This window comes from Otolemur garnettii, unplaced genomic scaffold (genome assembly GCF_000181295.1).
Source record: "Otolemur garnettii isolate 467f Iridium unplaced genomic scaffold, OtoGar3 scaffold00148, whole genome shotgun sequence".
Taxonomy (NCBI): domain Eukaryota; kingdom Metazoa; phylum Chordata; class Mammalia; order Primates; family Galagidae; genus Otolemur; species Otolemur garnettii.
The window spans coordinates 4,449,662-4,468,706 of NW_003852543.1; the positions used below are offsets into that span (position 1 = coordinate 4,449,662).

A 19,045-nucleotide genomic window follows, 5' to 3' on the forward strand; every position below is an offset into this window, starting at 1 on the left:
AAAAAAAAAAAAAAAAGAAAAGAAAAGGAAAGAAAAAGAAAAGCTCAAATTTATTGTTTCTAGTTAACTAGATTATTGGCAATTTTTAACTTTCTTCTTTCAAAAAAATTTTTTAATTAACAAATATTAATTGTATATATTTAGGAGGCACATGGTGATGTTTTGATATACCATGATAAATGTATACAGATCAGATCAGGGTAATTAGCACATCATTGTCTCAAACTTTTGTCACTTTTTGTGTTCAGAACATTCAATATCCTCCTCCTAGCTATTTCGAAAACTATGTTGTTAACTACAGTCATCTAATGATGGTCTAGAACACTAGAGCTTATTCCTTCTATTTAGCTGTAATTTTCTATCCTTTAACAAATCCCCCCTTTCTCAACCTTTAGCATCCTCTATTCTACTTTTCATTTCTATGAGATCAACTTTTTTAGCTTCCACATATGAGTAAGAACATGCTGTGTTTAACTTTCTGTTCCAAGCTTATTTCACCTAACATAATGTCTTCCAGTTCCATTCATGTAGCCATGAATGACAGAATTTCATTCTTTTTTTGTGGCTGAATAGTAGTTCACTGTGTATAAAGATTGCATTTTTTTACTCTTTCATCTGTTGCTGGACACCTTATCTTGGCTGTTGGGATAGTGATGCAATCAACATTAGGGTGTAGATATCTCTTCTCTTCAATATACTAATTTCCTTTCCTTTGGGTAAATGTCCAACAGTGGGATTACTGGGTCATATGTTAGTAGCTCTATTTGTAGTTTTTTCAGGAAATTCCATAAATTCTTATCAACACTTATACATTGTAAGAGTTCCTTTTTCTCTGTATCCTCATCAGTATTTGTTACTTTTTGGCCTTTTGGTAATAACCATCCTAAATGGGGTGAGATGATACCTTACTGTGGTTTTGATTTGCATTTCCCATTCTGATTAGTGATACTGAACACTGTTTTATATACTTGTTGGCTATTTATATGTCTTCTTTTGGGAAACATCAATTCAGGACTTTTCCCTGTCTTCAAAGCAGGTTATTCTTATTGTTTGCTGTTATTGTTTTTATACATTATATATGGTATACCAAAACATCACTATGTGCCTCCTAAATATATACAATATTTGTTAATTAAAATACTACATATTTTGCATATTAATACATTATCAAATGTATAGTTTACAAATATTTCTCCCATTCTGTAGGCTGCCTTTTCACTATGTTGACTGTTTCCTTTGCTGCGCAGAAGTTTTTTAGTTTGCTATAACCCCCATTTAATTTTTTTTTACTTTTCTCATCTTATTTACAAAATATTTTTCCAGACCAATGTCCTGAAGTGTTAATGTCTCAGTTTTCATCTAGTAGTATTTTTTAAAATTTCAAAACATTTAAGGGGGTACAAATGTTTTTTTTACATGTATGCTTTGTATAATGCTTAAGGTAGGCATTTAGTGTGCCCATCACCAGAATTATGTTCAATGAACATGATAGGTAAGCTTTTACACCCTCCTCTCTTCTTGTCAATGCTCTTTGTATTTCTTTGTTCCTATGTGTTCCTACTGTTTAGCTCCCAAATATTTGAGAGTACATGTGGTATTTGTTTTTCCATTCTTTTTTTGAGACGGAGTCTCACTTTGTTGCCCCAAGTTAGAGTGCTGTGGCATGCGGCTCACAGCAACCTCAAACTGCTGGACTCAAGAGATCTTTCTTGCCTCAGCCTCCCAAGGAACCACAATGCCTGCCTAGTTTTTCTATTTTTAATAGAGATGGGGTTTCGCTCTTGCTCAGGGTGGTTTGAACTGCTCAGCTCAATCATCTACCCACCCTGGCCTCCCAGAGTGCTAGAATTACAGGCGTGAGCTACAATGCCTGTTTTTCCATTCTTGAGCTACTTCACTTAAGATAATGGTCTTCAGTTCCATCCAAATTGCTGCAAAAGACATTATTTCATTCATTTTTAGGACTGAATAGTATGTCATGATATCTCCATGGTATATATAAACACATTTTCTTTACCCACTCATGAACTGATGGGCACTTAATTGATTCAGCATCTTTGTAACTGTAAAGTGTGCTGTTATAACATTTGAGTGCAGATGTCTTTTTGATAAATGGCTTCTTTTCCATTGGGTAGATACCTAATAGTAGGATTGCTGGATTGAATGATAAGTCTACGTTTCTTTCTTGCTTTTTTTATGCATGACAAAGAATCTTTACTTTTAAATGACTATCAGTACAACAGGTAATAACATGTAACAAGGTCTTAAATCCTATCATCTAATAATTTTGAATAAGAGAAACTACAAGTAGCCCAACCAATTATACTAGAATCCACTGTTGTTACCATTCCAAAAAATTACACTAGTATCTACTGCTCTTACCATTAGGAGAAATGGACTACTTTCAGGTTAGATGATGCTTCACAAAGTTATAAATAACTATTTAATACTTTCTTTCAGAAAGTCCCTGACATTCAAGAAAGTGTTAAGGAAAAAAAAATTATTTAACCTCTTTCTTTAAAGATTTTTTTTAAAATTAGATTTAAGAAAGAAAAAGTCAACATTGATCTATATAGTGCTGGAACTAAAGGGCATAGGAAAACATCTACCTATTAAATTTCTGAGAAATATTTAGATGGTATAAAGTCTGTACAAAGAAGCTAATTTTTCTACTCTCCATAAAGTGAAGGGATTGACTATACAATATATAGAAATAATTTAATGCCTTTTGTAAGAATATAACAAGTTTGGTAAAGCTTCATATTGCACAGGGCATCTAAAAGACCAATCCATGGAACAGGTGCTGCTTCTTTCTTCTCTCCTTATCCATTTATGTAGTAGTTTTCATGCATTTCTGGCCAGATGACACAGACAAAGGCCAAGAAGTTATTCAGGAGTAACATTTCCATTCTAATGCAAGTAGGAATGGAGGATGGTTATTTTCTCCTGGATCTCCTTCTCCACTTCTGTGATGCAACTGCCATGAGATCCCAGTGGTGCAGCTTCCTTGGCCTTGAATTCTTTCTCCTTTTGCAGGTAGAACTGTTCAATTTAAGCCTAAACTGCTTCTTTGGCCTGCTTCAGCCTTAGGATTTACAGTGTGTGGGCCTGGGACACCTTCTCGAGGGCCCACTTCTCAACCTGCAGCAGCTGCTAAACCCCCTGCATTGGACCAGTATGGCAGAGGAGAATCTGAAGCCAAGGAGAGTAGCCTAAATTGGCTCAAAGGTCCTTTGGGTCAACTAACCCAGCCATCCACAATCTCTACCTGCCAACAGGTCTATAACTTATCTCTTACAGGAATCTCTATATGTCTTTGACAGAGGCTGTACTAATTTGCAGCCCCATCAACAGTGTATAGGCATTCCTTTTTCTCTCTACATCCATACCAGCATCAACTGTTTTTTGACTATTTAGTAATGACCATTCTCACAGGAATAAGGTGGTATCTCATTGTGGTTTCAATCTGTATTTCCTTCATGATCAGTGATGCTGAGTATTTTTTCCATGTTTCTTGGCCACTTGTCAGCCTTCTTTGGAAAACTTCTGTTCATATCTTCTGCATGGGGTTCAATGGGATTATTTTTTCTTGCTGATTTGTTTGAGTTCTTTGTAGATTCTGGATATTAGCCTCTGTATAGTTTGTTAATATTTTCTCCTATTCTGTAGGTTCTCTACTCACACTTTTGATTATTTCCTTCACTGTGCAGAAGTTTGTTTAATTTAATTAAGTGCCATTTATTTTTGTTGTTGCTGTATTTGCTTTTGGGGTTGTAGTCAAATTCTTTGTGTAGGCTGATATCCAGACAAGTGTTTTCTATGTTTTCTTCTGGAATTTTTATGATTTCATGCCTCACTTTTAAATCTTTTATCCATCCAGAATAAATTCTGGTATACGGTGAGAGATGGGGCACTGTTCCTTTATTCTGCATGTGGCTATCCAGTTTTCCCAGCACCATTTATTGAATAGGGTTTCCTTTCCCTAGTGTATATTGTCTGCTCCATTGAGGATCAGTTGGTTATAGGTAGATAGTTTTATATCTGGGTTCTCTGTACTGTTCCATTGGTCTAGGTTCCAATTTCTGTACTAGTACCATGCTGTTTTGGTTTCCACAGCATTATAATATAGTTTGGTATACTATATTACAAGTCTGAAGTCAGGTAATATAATATCTCTGGATTTATTCTTTTTGCCTAAGATTGCTTTGGCTATTTGGGCACTTTCTTGGTTCTACATAAATCTCAAAATTATTTTTTTAGATAACTGAAATATAACATTGGCATTTTGATGGGGACTGCACTGAATCTATAAATCACTTTGGGTAGTATGGACATTTTAATAATGTTGATTCTACCAAACCATGACTATGCGATGGTTTTCCACTTGTGTGTTATCTATGAGTTCTTTCATTCCTGTTTTGAACTTCTCTTTGTAGAGATCTTTCACCTCCTTGTTTAAGTATACTCCTAAATATTTTCTTTGCTGTTACTGTAAATGGTACTAAATCCCTGATTAGCTCTCAGATTGACTACTACTAGTATACAGAAATGGTACTAACTTGTATACACTGATTTTATAACCTGAGATGTTGCTGAAATGATCAATTCTATGTCTTTTGGGTTTTCTAGATTCAAGATCATATCATTAGTGAACAGGGATAATTTGATCACCTCTTTCCCAACATAGATACCCTTTATTTCTTTCTCTTGCCTGATTGCTTTGGATAGGACTTCTAGTATGAAACTGAAAACAAGTGGTGACAGTGGGCACCCTTATTTTGTTTCAGTTGTTACGGGAATACATTTGACTTTTCCCCATTCAGTATAATATTGGCTGTGGGTTTGTTATATAAAGCTTTAATAATTTTGATATACATTCTTTCCATGTCTAGTTTGTTGAAAGTTTTCATCTTGAAAGGGTCTGGGATTTTATTATATGCGTTTTCTATACTGGGATGATCGTATGGTCTTTGTTTTTGGTTCTATTTATGTAGTGAATCATATTTATTGATTTGTGTATATTAACCATCCTTGCATCCCTGGGATGAAACCCTCTTTGATCAGGGTGAATTGTCTTTTTAATGGGCTATTGAATTTGGATTATTAGTGTTTTGTTTTGGATTTTCCAGTTATGTTCATAAGGGATTTTGGTCTATAGTTTTCTTTTTTGGCTGTGTTCTTCCCTGGCTTTGGTGTAAAGGTGATACTGGCTTCCCAGAATGAGTTAGGGAAGATTCTCTCCTTCTATGTTTTGGAATAATTTATGTAGGATAGGTACCAGTTCTATAGCTCGTGTAGAATTCAGCTGTGAATATGTTGGTTCAGGACTTTTTTGTTAGTTTTTTTTATTTTTTTATTTTTTTGAGACAGAGTCTCACTTTGTTGCCCTCGGTAGAGTGCTGAGGCATCACAGCTCACAACAACCTCCAATGCTTGGGCTTAACTGATTCTCTTGCTTCAGCCTGAGTAGCTGGGACTATAGGTGCCCGCCACAATGCCTGGCTATTTTTGTTGCAGTTGCCACTGCTGTTTTAGCTGGCCAGGGCCGGGTTCGAACCTGCCACCCTCAGTATATGGGGTCGGTGCCCTACCCACTGAGCCACAGGCATTGCCTGGTAGATTTTTTTTTTTTTAATTACTGTTTCACTCTTGCTACTTGTTATTTGTCTGGTCAGGATTTCTATTTCTTCCTTATTCAGGCTTGTGAGGTTGTATGTTTCCAGGAATTTATCCATTTGCTCCCTATTTTCTAGTTTGTGTATATATGTGTTTTTATAGTATTGCAGATGGTATTTTATATTTCTGTCATATTAGTTATAATGTCTCTTTTTTCATTTCTGATTGATGTTATTTCAGTGCTTTCTATTTTTGGTTAATCAGGCTAGTGGACTATTAATTTTATCTTTACAAAGAACCAACTTTTTGCTTCATAGATCCTTTCTATCATTTATTTGTCTCTATTTCATTTAGATCTGCTCTGAGCTTTTTATTTATTTTCTTCTGCTGGCTTTGGATTTGATTTGTTCTTCTTTTTCTAGTTCCTTGAGATATGACATTAGGCTATTAATTTGTGATCTTTCTGATGTAGGCATTTAAGGTTATAAACTTTCCAATTGGGACTATTTTATGGTATCCCACGGATTTTGAAAACTTGTGCCTCCTTTGTTATTCAGTTTCAGGAATCTTTTGATTTCCATTTTAATTTCATAAATGAGACAAGGATTATTTACTAGCAGGTTGTTTCATTTCTATGACTTTGTGCAGATTTTAGTGTTTCTCTTGGAATTGATTTCTAGTTTTATTCCGCTATAGTCCTAAAAGATACATAGCACAATTTCAATTTTTCTACATTTGCTGAGACTTGTTTCCTAGTCTTAAGATATGATCAATCTTGGAAAATGTCCATTGCTGATGAGAATATATATTCAGTACTTTTTAAGTAGACTATTCTGTAAATATCCACTATGTTGATTTATTCTACAGACCCATTTCAGCCCAGTTTCTTGATTTTCTGCTTGATGAGCTGTCCAGCTCTATCAGTGGAGTGAAGTCCTTAGCAATTTGTACACAGCATTTTTTCCATCTGTTTACCTTGAATCTGTGTTGAGTCCTTCTGAGTTAGACGAGTTTCCTGGAGATAGCTTATATATGGGATGTTTTTCATCTAGTCACTGAGGCTGTATCTTTTGAAGAAGCATTAGACTGTTTACATTTAGTGTTAACACTGGTAAGTAAACGAGATGAGGTTTATATAAACCAGTGTGATGTAAACGCTCCTAATTCTATATGAAATCAGCAAATTGTACCCCATACATGCATTAATGTATACATGATCTATGCATTTATGATTTAATAATTAAAAAAACTGGTGCGATACTGTTCTGTTCATCATGTTGGATGATACTTCTGTTTTGTTTTTCCTCTCGTGTTATTGTTTTATTAGAGCTGTGAACTTTAACTTTCACGTGTTTTTACACTAGACCTTATCTACTGAGCTATTCCATATAGTGCAGTTTTGAGTATTTCCTGTAGGGCTGTGTTAGTGGTGACAAATTCCCTTAGTGTTTGCTTGTCTGGAAAATTTACATCATTTACAAAACTTAGTGTTATAGAAAACAATATTCTTAGTTTGTGGTTGTTCTGTTTAACATGACTAAAAAACTAGGGCCCCAACCCCTTATGTCTTGTAAGGTCTGGTAAGAAGTCTGCTGGTAGCTAATGGGTTTTCCTTTGTAGGATAGTTGTTGCTTTCACCTTGTATCTTATAGAATTTTGTCTTCCATTCAAATTTGACCAGTTTGATGACCATGTGTCTTAGAAATGTCCTATTTTCTATGAATTTTCTTTGTGCATGATGGCCATTTTGTATCTGCCTAATTGGATCTTTGGTGATACCATTAACGTTTTCTCAATAATTCCCTCGGATAGGTTTTCTATGCTTTTTATTTTTCTCCTCAAGAATACCTATAATTCTTACACTGACCTGCTTTGAACAGTCTATAGTTCTCTAATTATTCATTTTTCTTTTCTCTGCATCTTTGGGTTACTTCTAAAGCCTTATCTTCAAGCTCTAAAATTATTTCTTCTGTTTGGTTTAACCTGTTGCTGAAACTTTCTGCTGTATTTTCAAATCCCCTAAAACACTCTATTATTTCTTGAAATTCTGTTACATCTCTTCTTCTGCTGTCTACCTCTCTTAATGAGTTTGTAATTTTTAAAATTTATTCCCCAAAACACTTTTCTTTGTGTTGGTTTTCAACCTTCTCTTCAACCCCATTCACTTATTTGTCACCCATATTCTGAAGTCTATATCTGATATTTTGACAATTTCCTTTAGATTGTGTTTCATTGCTGGAGACCTATTGTATTCTTTGGGGTAATTGTAAAACAATTTGTTTTTCTTTTCCTTTTTTTTTTTTTGAGACAGAACCTCAAGCTGTCACCCTGGGTAGAGTGCCGTTGTGTTATAGCTCACAGCAACCTCCAACTCCTGGGCTTAAGCAATTCTCTTGCCTCAGTCTCCCAAGTAGCTGGGACTACAGGCGCCCACCACAACATCCGGCTATTTTTTGGTTGTAGTTGTTGTTGTTTGTCAGGCCTGGGCTGGATTTGAACCCACCAGCTCTGGTGTATGTGGCTAGTGCCTTAGCTGCTTGAGCTACAGGCGCCAAGCTACAATTTGTTTTTCATATTGCCAAAGTTCTTATTCTTATTCCTTCTCATCAGGAATCTCTTCTCTTAGCTAAAGAGAGATAAGCTTGCAGTGCACCTATTCTCCTGTGCTGGGACTTCTCCTGTTTGGTGCAAAGGAGAGGTCCCTTCATGGTCCCATTGGGTCCTACTTTGGAAGACTGATCTAGCACAAGATGGACAGTTGTATGTGAATTATTACAAACTTTTGAAATACACAAAAATCAAGAAATTAAAAACCTGCGCAAGTGGAAACAGATGAAACCCTCCCAGACAACACTGGTAAGCCAAGCAAGGTGAAACTTGCATGTGTGAATCAGAAAAGATGCCATTGATTATGCTTCTTGAAAAGTGAAATAATAGACCATAACACTGTCTGTCTCAAAACTTCATACTGTGAGTATTAAACCAGGCTGCTCTCCTGTGTCTCCTGCTTGTTACTTTGTGGTTGTTACTGATGGTCTCAATGTTGCAGAACAAGTGAATCCCCTACTTCTGTATCAGTGGTGATTGTCAACATGATCTGGCTTGTGAGCTGCACTCCTCAGATCTGCGAGGACTGGCATTTGTCAGCCTGCACCAAGTTGACAGCAGTCCTGACCATGCCTGCAAGTGGCAATTGTTTGCATGTGCTTCCTTGGGAGCTGTCTTCCTCAGATTGCTGGCGGCATTACAGGTTTGAGCACAGCTCTGCCCACACCCATATGCAGTGTTGACTGACAACTTGTACTGCCTTGAGGACCACCCTGTTCAGACCTATGTATGGTAGCATTTGTTGGCTGGGTATCCACTGACCATCTTTCCACAAGTGGTGGCAATTGTCAGCTCATTCTGGCTTGATAGGTGCCTGGACTAGATTGTGGGCAGTGTATTTTGTCAGCCCTTATAGCTAAGGCATACCCTACCCATGCCGGAAAGCAGCAGCAACTGTCAGCTCACTCCAGTTTGAGAGCTGCCCCATTCAGATTCCCAGGCAATGTTTGTCAGTTGGGCCCCACACACATCAATAGGCAGCACAATTTGCAGTCCATCCAGGTCTCCTGGTGGAAGTGGGAATGCACAGCTCCTGTCTATAGGACTCATGGCTTTTCTACTTTGTCCTTGCTATACCAGGACAATGGGGAGGCAGCAGCAATGTATCTGCCCCTTGGACAGAGGCAGTGCTCTGAGTCTAGGATTTTAAAATGCCTCCAGTCACAGCACCCAGGGCTCATAAGCCAGTGGGTTACCACTGTGCCCTCTCATTGGAGCAATGCTGCTGCACAGTCTCCCTATGTCCTGCAGTGGAGAGTCCCTCCCCCAGCTTGGGTAGCAAGGATCATGGGGGGAGTGTGGTGTTCCTGAATTCCTTCCTCTGTCTCTTTCCATATGTGTGCTCACCTTCCTTTTGTACCTCTAATCTGTACAGTTGGTCACCTCTCTTCTTCACATTGGGTCCCTCCTGCCACCTCTTTTTTTTATTTACAACACTTTTAGGTGATCAATCTGAAGGTGGATATCCATTCACCATCTTCAGTCCTCTTGCTAAGAGCAGCATGTGCAGGCTGCTTTTAGTTTGCCATCTTGGTCCCCTCCCTGTCTTCTTGTAGTTTAATAGTTTTAGGTCTTATATTTAAACCTTTCATTCATTTTTGAGTTGACTTTTGTATAGAGTGAGAGGTAGGGATCTAGTTTTATTCTTCTGGTTGTAGATATCCAATTTTTCCAGCACCACTCATTGAATAAACTGTCTTTTCTCCAGGGAGTGTTCTTGGCACCTTTATCAAAAATCAATGGGCTGTAGATATTAGTTTCTGGGTTCTCTATTCTGTTCGACTGGTGTATGTGCCTTTTATATGTCAGCACAATCCTGTTTGAGTTACAAGAATTTTGCAGTGTATTTTGAAGTCTGGTAGTGTGATGCCTCTAACTTTTTTCCTTTTGTGCAGGATTGTTTTGGCTATTTGGGGTCTTTAGTGTTTTCATACACATTTTAGGATTTTTTCTCCCCTATTTCTGTGAGGAATGTTATTTGTATTTCGATAGAGATTGCACAAAATCTGTAGAATGCTTTGGCAGCATTTTTACAGTATTAATTTTCCCAGACCATGGGGATGGGATGTCTGTTCACTTGTTTGTATCCTCCTTAATTTCTTTCATCAGAGTTTTGTGGTTTTTCCAGTAGAGGTCTTTTACCTCCTTGGATAAACTTATTCCTAGGTAACTTTTTGTAGTCACTGTGAATGGAATTATAATCTTGATTTATCTTAAATCTAGTCTATTATTTGTGTATATACACACTACTGATTTTTGCCTGTTGATTTTGTATCTTGCAACTTTACTGAATTCGCTTATCAGATCTAGAAGTTTTCCTAAAAGTCTCTAGGTTTCTCTCTCTATATAAGAACACGTCATTTGCAAAGAGGACCAATTTGGCTTTTTTCTTCCCAGTTTGGATGTCCTTTATTTCTTTCTCCTGCCTAATTGGTCTGGCTAGGACTGCCAGGATAGAATGCAGTGGCATGATCTCACATGTAGCTCATTGAAACCTCAAACTCCTGAGCTCAAGCAATCCTTCTGCCTCAGCCTCCCAAGTAGTCAGGACTACGGGTGTGTACACCATGCCTGGCTTTTTCTATTTTTCATAGACATAGAGTCTCACTCTTGTTCAGGCTGGCCTTGAGCTTCTGGCCTCAAGCAGTCTCCTGCCTTGACCTTACAGAATGCTAGGATTCAGAGTTTTTTTTTAATCATAAAGACAGTTGAATTTTTTCAAATGCTTTTCCTGCATCTATTGAGATAATAATATTCCCCCCCTCATTCTATCCATCTGATGCTTATTGATTTACAAATGTTTAACCTCCTTGCATTCCTGGGATAAATCCCACTTGATCATGGTGCAGTATCTTTCTGATGTGTTGGTAGATTTGGTTTGCTAGTATTTTGTTGAGAATTTTTATATTCATTTTCATCAGGAATATTGGCCTGTAGACCAATTGTTGTTGTTTTTGTGTTCTTGTCTGGCTTTGGTATCAGGGTTATGCTGACCTTACAGAAGGGGCTAGGGAGAAATTTTCTCTGCTTCAAGTATCTGAAATAATTTGAGAAGAATTATTGTTTAAAGGTTCAGTAGAATTCAGCAGTAAAGTCATCTAGGCCTAGACTTCTCTTTGTTGGGAGAGTTTTTATTATTAATTCAATCCCAGTAGTTGTTATTAGTCTGTCTAGGTTTTCTGTTTATTCTTGGTTCAATCTTGGTAGCTTGTGTCTAGGAATTTATCCATTTCCTCTAAGTTTTTGAATTTATTGGTGTATAGTTGGTCATAGTAGTCTATAATCCTTTCCTTCCCTTCAGTCTATGTATGTCTCTCTAGGTGAGGTGAATTTCTTGTAAATAGCATATAGATGGGTTTTATTTTTTAATCCCTTCAGTTGGTCTATATCTCACATGAGGACTTTAATCCATTTATATTCAAGATTGTTATTGATAACTGGGACTTAATCTTACCATATTGTTGGTTGTTTTCTGGTTGTTTTATGTATCTTTTGTTCCTTACTTCTTCTCTTACTATTTTTGTAATTAGGTACAGTTTGACTCCTTTCTCCTTCTATTTTGTGTACTGACTACCAGTGTGTTTTACAGTTTCATGTTTTCATGATGGTAGTTAATATCTTTCTTCCACTTCCAGATGCTAACTAAATCATGAAATGTTTTCATGATTTTACAGAACTGTCTAGTCACTGTAAATGGAATTATAATCTTGATTTATAATTCTAACTGTATTTTCTTATACTTCAGAGTTTCCTTAAGGTCATTATTTTGAATTCTTTTCTGGCATTTTGTATAGTTTCTTATGATTGGAGTCTGTCATTAGAGAATTATTATTTTCCATTGGACATGTCCTGTTTTTTTTTTTTTTTTTCATGTATGATTATGTCCTTACACTGATTTCTATGCATCTGGTTCAAAAGTTACCTCTTCAAATTTTCTGGAGTAGGTTTCTTAGGGAAAGACTTATTCATACAGATGGGTCTTGGGGTATAGGTTTGGCGGAGGTGCACTGGCTTGGGTTCTACATGGATGCAGCAGTGTAGTCTCTATGTAGCTTCTTCAGTTATAATCCACACTAGTGATATTTCCAAGTGTCTCAGAGGTCTAGGCTGAGAGTTTTGTGGTGGTAGTGGAGCAGCGTTCCCAGAGGTGGCTTGCCAGACTCTATCTTTATTAGAGGGTGCATGCATGTGCACAGTGGGTTAACTTACAGTCTGACCTGGTGGTGGTGGGGATCACAGTATTGTTACTTTGGATGGGAACACAGGCATGTGGTTACTGAGGCAGACTCAGGGCATATCTAATAGGAGCAGCCCTTGGGATTGTTTCTCAAGCCTGGGGTGCAATCACATGACTTCTTAGCTAATTTGGAATGGACTACAGGGCTGTGTCTCAGGTTGGGATGTAGTCACACAGCTGTATGCCCACTAGTAGTGGCCTGCAGGACTGTTTCTTAGTGAAGGGCCATTGGGCAGGTCATAGGCATGTCTCTGGATAGGGTGCTGCAGAGCTATTTCTCAGGTCCTCACTGTGGGCACACAGCCATCCTTCTGGCTGGGCTCTTATCAGCTGCTTGGAGACTTGAGTCCCTGTTCTCCTCAAGAAAGGGCATGCAGCAGTTTGGTCAGCTCAAGGGTGGATTCACCTTGGTTATGACTACTAAGACTGTTCTTCTGGCTACAAGAGTGGTGATGGAAGGGTTAGTTTCCCTTCTGTGTAGGACCAGAGAAATGGCTGATCTTAGATGCAGGCTTCTCATAGCTGGGGTTCAGTAATTCCTATGGGTTTGGTGGAATGAAGATAGAGCCTCAGTATTACAGAGAAGCAGTGGCTACTGGTCCCCAGAACATAACCCATTCGAGGTGGCTCTGGTCTCATGATGGCACTGTTCTGTAGCAGTTTGGCTCATGGGGTGAGTAGGGTGTGGGGTGTGCACATTTTGTACTTCCAATTTGGGACAATGCAGCTGTGTGAATTCCTGGCAGTTCTCCAAACTGGAGTCGGGGTATGCAAAGACTGTAGGATTCTCCTTTAGTAGTGATTGTAGATGTCTGCAGTGGCAATAGGGGCTGGTGGTGAGTTCCTGCTTACCTTTTCCCCATAATGGGAGGTCCCTCCTTACTCCAGACAGATCTAATCTGACCAGAGCAGACAGAACTGCAGACTGCCCTTATGCTGTCCTCTTCAGATCCCAATTACCACAGGTGCTTCTCAACTCCCCCAACACATTCCAGCACTCTCCTTTCAACACTCTAAGACAGTCAAATCTTAGTTGTTTGTTTGGTTCTTTCTTGTGGGGGGATGGGTGGATAAGCATCATGTATCTCTAGTCAGCTATTATAAATATTTTCCATGCTTACTATAGTGAACAAGTAATGCCAGTATAACAAGTAGAACCCCAGTAAGTTTTCTGATAATGATTTAACAATCTGTGGCCTGGAGCAGGAATTCCTTACTAGCTCTTAAGGATTAAGACACAGGCCTTTGAGGGGAATGTCTATGAAACACCTGAAATTATTTGCAAAATGTCCATTTGTATGTGTAACCCTATATGTGGAGAAGGAAGAGAAAGGAAGAGGGCTTTTATACATTCTTAAAAAGATCTATGATCCAAGAAAACGTTAAAATCACCCACACAGAACTTTGGTTACCTTATCCCAATTTCTCCTATTTTCAAGGTGGGGCATTATTCAATGGATTGAGGGACTGGTAATCTGGAACATGAATTTCCAGTTAATTCAAGTATTTTGTATACCTGAAAATCTCAATGAAATCTGCACAACTCCTTCAAAAAATAATAAAGTGAAAAACAGCTAGATACAACATTTGACAGAATTTCTTGCAAAACTGTTAAGTTTTTCAAAGTTAGAATATTTATTATTTTAGACTAAAAGTTTTCATATGTGCACTGATCTCCTTTATCTGCCCTTATGCTTCTTGATAAAATGTCATATACATTGTTTAGTCTTAGAATAGAGTTCATCAGAATTTTACCAGAAAGAGAAAAGTCACTATTATTTTAAAATAATGAACTCTCTTGATAAAGGTCAAATACCTGTCACGTGTTATTAAACATTTTGTGTTTGAAAGGAGACTAGGTGATATATTACTATGATTGGATTAAGAACTCAATTTTATGTTCTTTGCAATCTTAACAGTATACCTATCTTAGTCTGTTTTGTGCTAGTGTAACAAAGGATGAAAAACTGAGTAATTTATGAAGAACAGAAATTTATTTCCTCAACAGTTCTGGAAGCTAAGAAATCTAATACCAAGGCACTGACATCTGGTGAGAACCTTCTTGGTATATCACAACACAGAAGGCATTGTACAAGTCAGAGGAGGGAGGGGGGCCAAACTCATCTTTTTTTTTTTTTTTTTTTTATTTAGAGACAGAGTCTCACTTTATTGCCCTTGGTAGAGTGCCATGGTATCATAGCTCACAGCAACCTCCAGCTCTTGGGCTTAGGCAATTCTCTTGCCTCAGTCTCCCGAGTAGCTGGGACTATAGGCTCCCACCACAACACCTGGCTATTTTTTGTTGCAGTTTGGCCAGGGCTGGATTTGAACCTGCCACCCTCAGTATACAGGGCTGGTGCCCTACTCACTGAACCACGGGTGCTGCCCCAAACTCATCTTTTTATAAAGAACCCACTCTCATGACAATGACGTTAATCCATTCATGTGATCCAATCATCTCTTAGAGGTCTCATCTTTCAACGTTTTTACATTAGGGATTATGTTTCCAACACATGAATTTTGGGGACACATTCAAAACATGGCAGTACCTAAACCTGTTTTATGGGACAAAACAGTGAATTATTTCCTACCTGAACATTGTAGTCTTTAAAAACTAACACCACATAAGTCAATTTTACTTATTTCCAGATAATGATTCCACCTAGAAACACCCAAAGAAGTAAACCTGTCTCTGTATTCCGACCCCCCAAATCCACCATCTCTGTAAGCATGTAATCTCCAGAAGAGACTTGCTATTAGATATCTTTTAATTCTTGTGCCAATTACCCTACCATGGTTCTGTACAAGGGTAACTAATATAGTTGATTATTCCAGGGTTGAGACTAAATAATTTAAATTTAATGTGTTTATCATTATTATTATTTTTTGTTGTTGCAGTTTGGCTGGGGCTGGGTTTGAACTCACCACCCTCAGTGTATGGGGCCGACACCCTACTCAGTGAGCCACAGGCACCACCCTTACTGTGTTTATTATGGTAAAACATGGTTAAATACAACTTTGATGGCATTAAAACATCATAATTTTTATCACTAAATCAGAATAGACATAAAAATACTGATGCAATTAAACTCTGATATGATGGCAGTAAAACAAGAACCACCACACTTCCAGCAGGGGAATAAGCAATTTAACAATATACATCAACACTGTAAAAACTATTCAGAAACTCTGACTGAGTAATTTCAATCTTGGATATCTAACCTAAGAAAATTGTTTAATATCTACCTACTTACCTATCTAAAAATTAAAAATACAAACCATATTCTTTATGCACAACCACTATTAGCAATAACATAAAGAAGGAAAGTAAAAAGAAACAATCTGCATGTCCCCAAATAAGGGTAAAATTAAATAAACTAACAGGAATGCTATGTGGCACAGAAAATTTCACTTAGGACAAGCTTATAACAGAGAATTATTTATGCTATGTTAACGAGGAAAAAAGAAGATATAAAATTGAACAAATAGTCTGATCACATCTGAGTAAAACATATACCAAATACATATACATAAAAACCAAAAACCCAAACTTTAGTGTTTCCCTGTAAGAAATCCTAATCAGTATATACAGCTTTCTCTTGTCCCTTTTTAAATTCTTTTCTTCTGCTAACTTACCAGAGTGGTATTGCTCTAGTAGTTATTTAAGATGCTCTCTGCATCCACCTGCTAAATTAGGCTGGAGCCAAATAGGGTGAAACTGTGAGTACTTGGGATGTGCAAAACTTGAGATCCTAAGGTACCAAGCTACCAGAAGTGTGGTTTGGGGAAATAATTCTGTGGTAGAATGATGTCTGTCTGTGGCACTTGCTTTTACTTGCCATTCTGGGTTGATGACAATACTATTTGATGATACATAAAAGCCTGCCACTTAAAAATATATATGTTAAACAAATAGTATATCCTTTATCTACAAAAACTGTTTAAATAATAAAAATAAATAAAAACTGTTTGAATAATAAAAATAAAAATGGAGTTTTCCATTGCTTCCAAAAATAACATCCTCTGAATAAATGACTACATGTGGGTATTTTTCAAACTTTAAAAGTATTATATGTTAGACTCCCCAATATATATATATATATATTTTTTGTTTGTTTGTTTGTTTTTGAGATAGAGCCTCAAGCTGTCCCCCTGGGTAGAGTGCAGTAGCATCACAGCTCACAGCAACCTCCAACTCCTGGGCTTAAGCTAGTCTCCTGCCTCAGCCTCCCAAGTAGCTGGGACCACAGGCACCCGCCACAATGCCCAGCTATTTTTTTTTGGTTGCAGCTGTCATTGTTGTTTGGCAGGCCCGGGCTGGATTCAAACCCGCCACCTTAGGTGTATGTGGCTGGTGCCTTAGCCACTTGAGCCACAGGCGCCGAGCCCCCAATAGATATTTTTAAACTGTGTTCACCATCATTTGTTTTCTTGATGACTTGAACATGTATAACTTTCGCATACAGATATAACACAGACAAAAGATAAGACAAATGCTTAATAATAGTTTAATGGGAAAATATAATTTCCCAGTTTTAAACTTACTGTTCATGGAAATCCAGCATTGGTGGCTCAAATCGTATGGGCCTGCAATTACCCCGATATAAAGATATACTGTAAAAATAGAAAGAAAATGACATAAGCAGCAATTCTTAAAAATTCTATTTCCCCAAATTATACTAAGATAGTTGACTTTTGTCATAATAAAGTATCTATAAGAAAAATAGTCTAATGTTCTATGGAAATACATGTTTTTATATTTCAGGAAATTAATAAATGTATATTTTAAGAAATTAAAAGATAAGGTGGGAATATTTTTCCTACTCAAAGATAAGTGAAAACAAATACTCAGACTGTTGAAATTTATTTGGCTAACATAATCAGTAGTTACATACTTTAATATGTTTCATTTGGATTTTTTTGATACATGTATAGTAAATATTAGAGTGAATACAACTACAAACACTTGTCAGAAAATATATGGAGACAAAAATCACAATCATGTTATATACCAGAGTGGCAAAGGACTAAACAAAAATGAATTTGGGATAAAATTTCCAAAAACTGAAATACTAATTTCATTTGAGATTTTGGAATACAGTGATCCACAATGTCTTGGTCTGAATATCTGAGTATGATTTCTAACTATTCCACTCAATACAAGAACTTTTTCTTTTTCTTTGAGACAGTCTCAAACTGTTGCCCTGGGTTGAGGGCCGTAGTGTCACAGCTCACAGCAATCTCAAACTCTTGGGCTTAAGTGATTCTCTTGCCACAGCCTGCCAAGTAGCTGGGACTACAGGTGCCCGCCACACTGCCTATTTCTTTTTTCTTGGTTATAGTTGCCATTGTTGTTTGGCAGGCCTGGGCTGGATTTGAACCCGCCAGCTCCGGTGTATGTGGCTGACAACCTAGCCACTTGAGCTACAGGCACCGACCCACAAGAACTTCTTAATAAAAAAGATTCCTGAACAGCAAGCATCAGACATCATTAGGACCTAATATGGTATAAGGTACAAATGACTTTTGGGGGAGATGGGTGGTGGCTCATATACCTTAAGTCATCTGTTTATACACTGAAAAAGTCAGAAATTCAACCATTGAAGTTTCAAAATAGTAGATTTTGATCTTTTCGAGAAATGATGTAAGCTCAAAACCCATTTTGTGAGACTACTTTATTCCTATCACCACTGTAATTTGCAAGAACACAAGCCCAAACAAAACACTAATTTCATTCAGGAGTCATAGGAAATACATAGAAATAGACAAGGTCATTCACAGTATTAGGAAATGTGGCTTTAATTGAATTCTGAAAGGATTAAAAGAGTCTGAGTAGTGGAATAATTATGATGACAGTACTAAAGCCCAAACACTTTTTCCAGCCCTACCAATTTAGAGTATTTCACTACATTGCTCATAACTCCTCTATTGAACAGAAAGGTGACAAACCCAGAACAGAAAATACCAAGTGTAACTTTACTAAAGCACAAAACAGACACTGAGACAAGAAGGCACAATTCCTTGCAGCACAGTTGCTATATGTAGCAAGAGGTACGGAATCTATTCCTTCTTGTTTTCTGCTCTTAATAGACAGAACAATGCCACTCTTTGGGTTCTTTAAGACAAGAGATGCCAAGGTGATGAGGTTGCTGCGAAGGATACAGATGCTTTACTTCATGAAATAATCAAAGAGAATTTTCCAGACATGCCAAGAAATTCTGAAATTCAGATAGCAGACAGTTTCAGAACACCAGCACGACTCAAACCAAGTAAAAATTCTCATAGACACATTATAATTAGCTTCGCCAAAGTTAATGTGAAGGAGAAAATTCTGCAAGCTGCAAGACGTAAGAAAACCACAACCTGGCTTGGTGCCTGTGGCTCAAGTGGCTAAGGCACCAGCCACATACACCTAAGGTGGTGGGTTCGAATCCAGCACGGGCCCGCCAAACAACAATGATGGCTGCGACTGGAAAAAAAATAGCCAGGCGTTGTGGTGGGTGCCTATGGTCCCAGCAACTTGGGAGGCGGAGGCAGGAGACTTGCTTGAGCCCAGGAGTTGGAGGTTGCTGTGAGCTATGCCAC

General features: G+C 37.6%; 1 protein-coding gene across 1 annotated transcript in view; it reads right to left on the reverse strand.

Annotated features, from left to right (window-relative positions):
- Positions 1-19,045, reverse strand: part of TMEM131 (transmembrane protein 131) — a 226,413-nt gene that overhangs the window by 110,890 nt on the left and 96,478 nt on the right. The window contains exon 4 of the mRNA XM_003799287.3: positions 17,006-17,074. Within this exon, the coding sequence (XP_003799335.1) occupies positions 17,006-17,074 (69 nt within the window). The remainder of the gene's footprint in view (positions 1-17,005; positions 17,075-19,045) is intronic.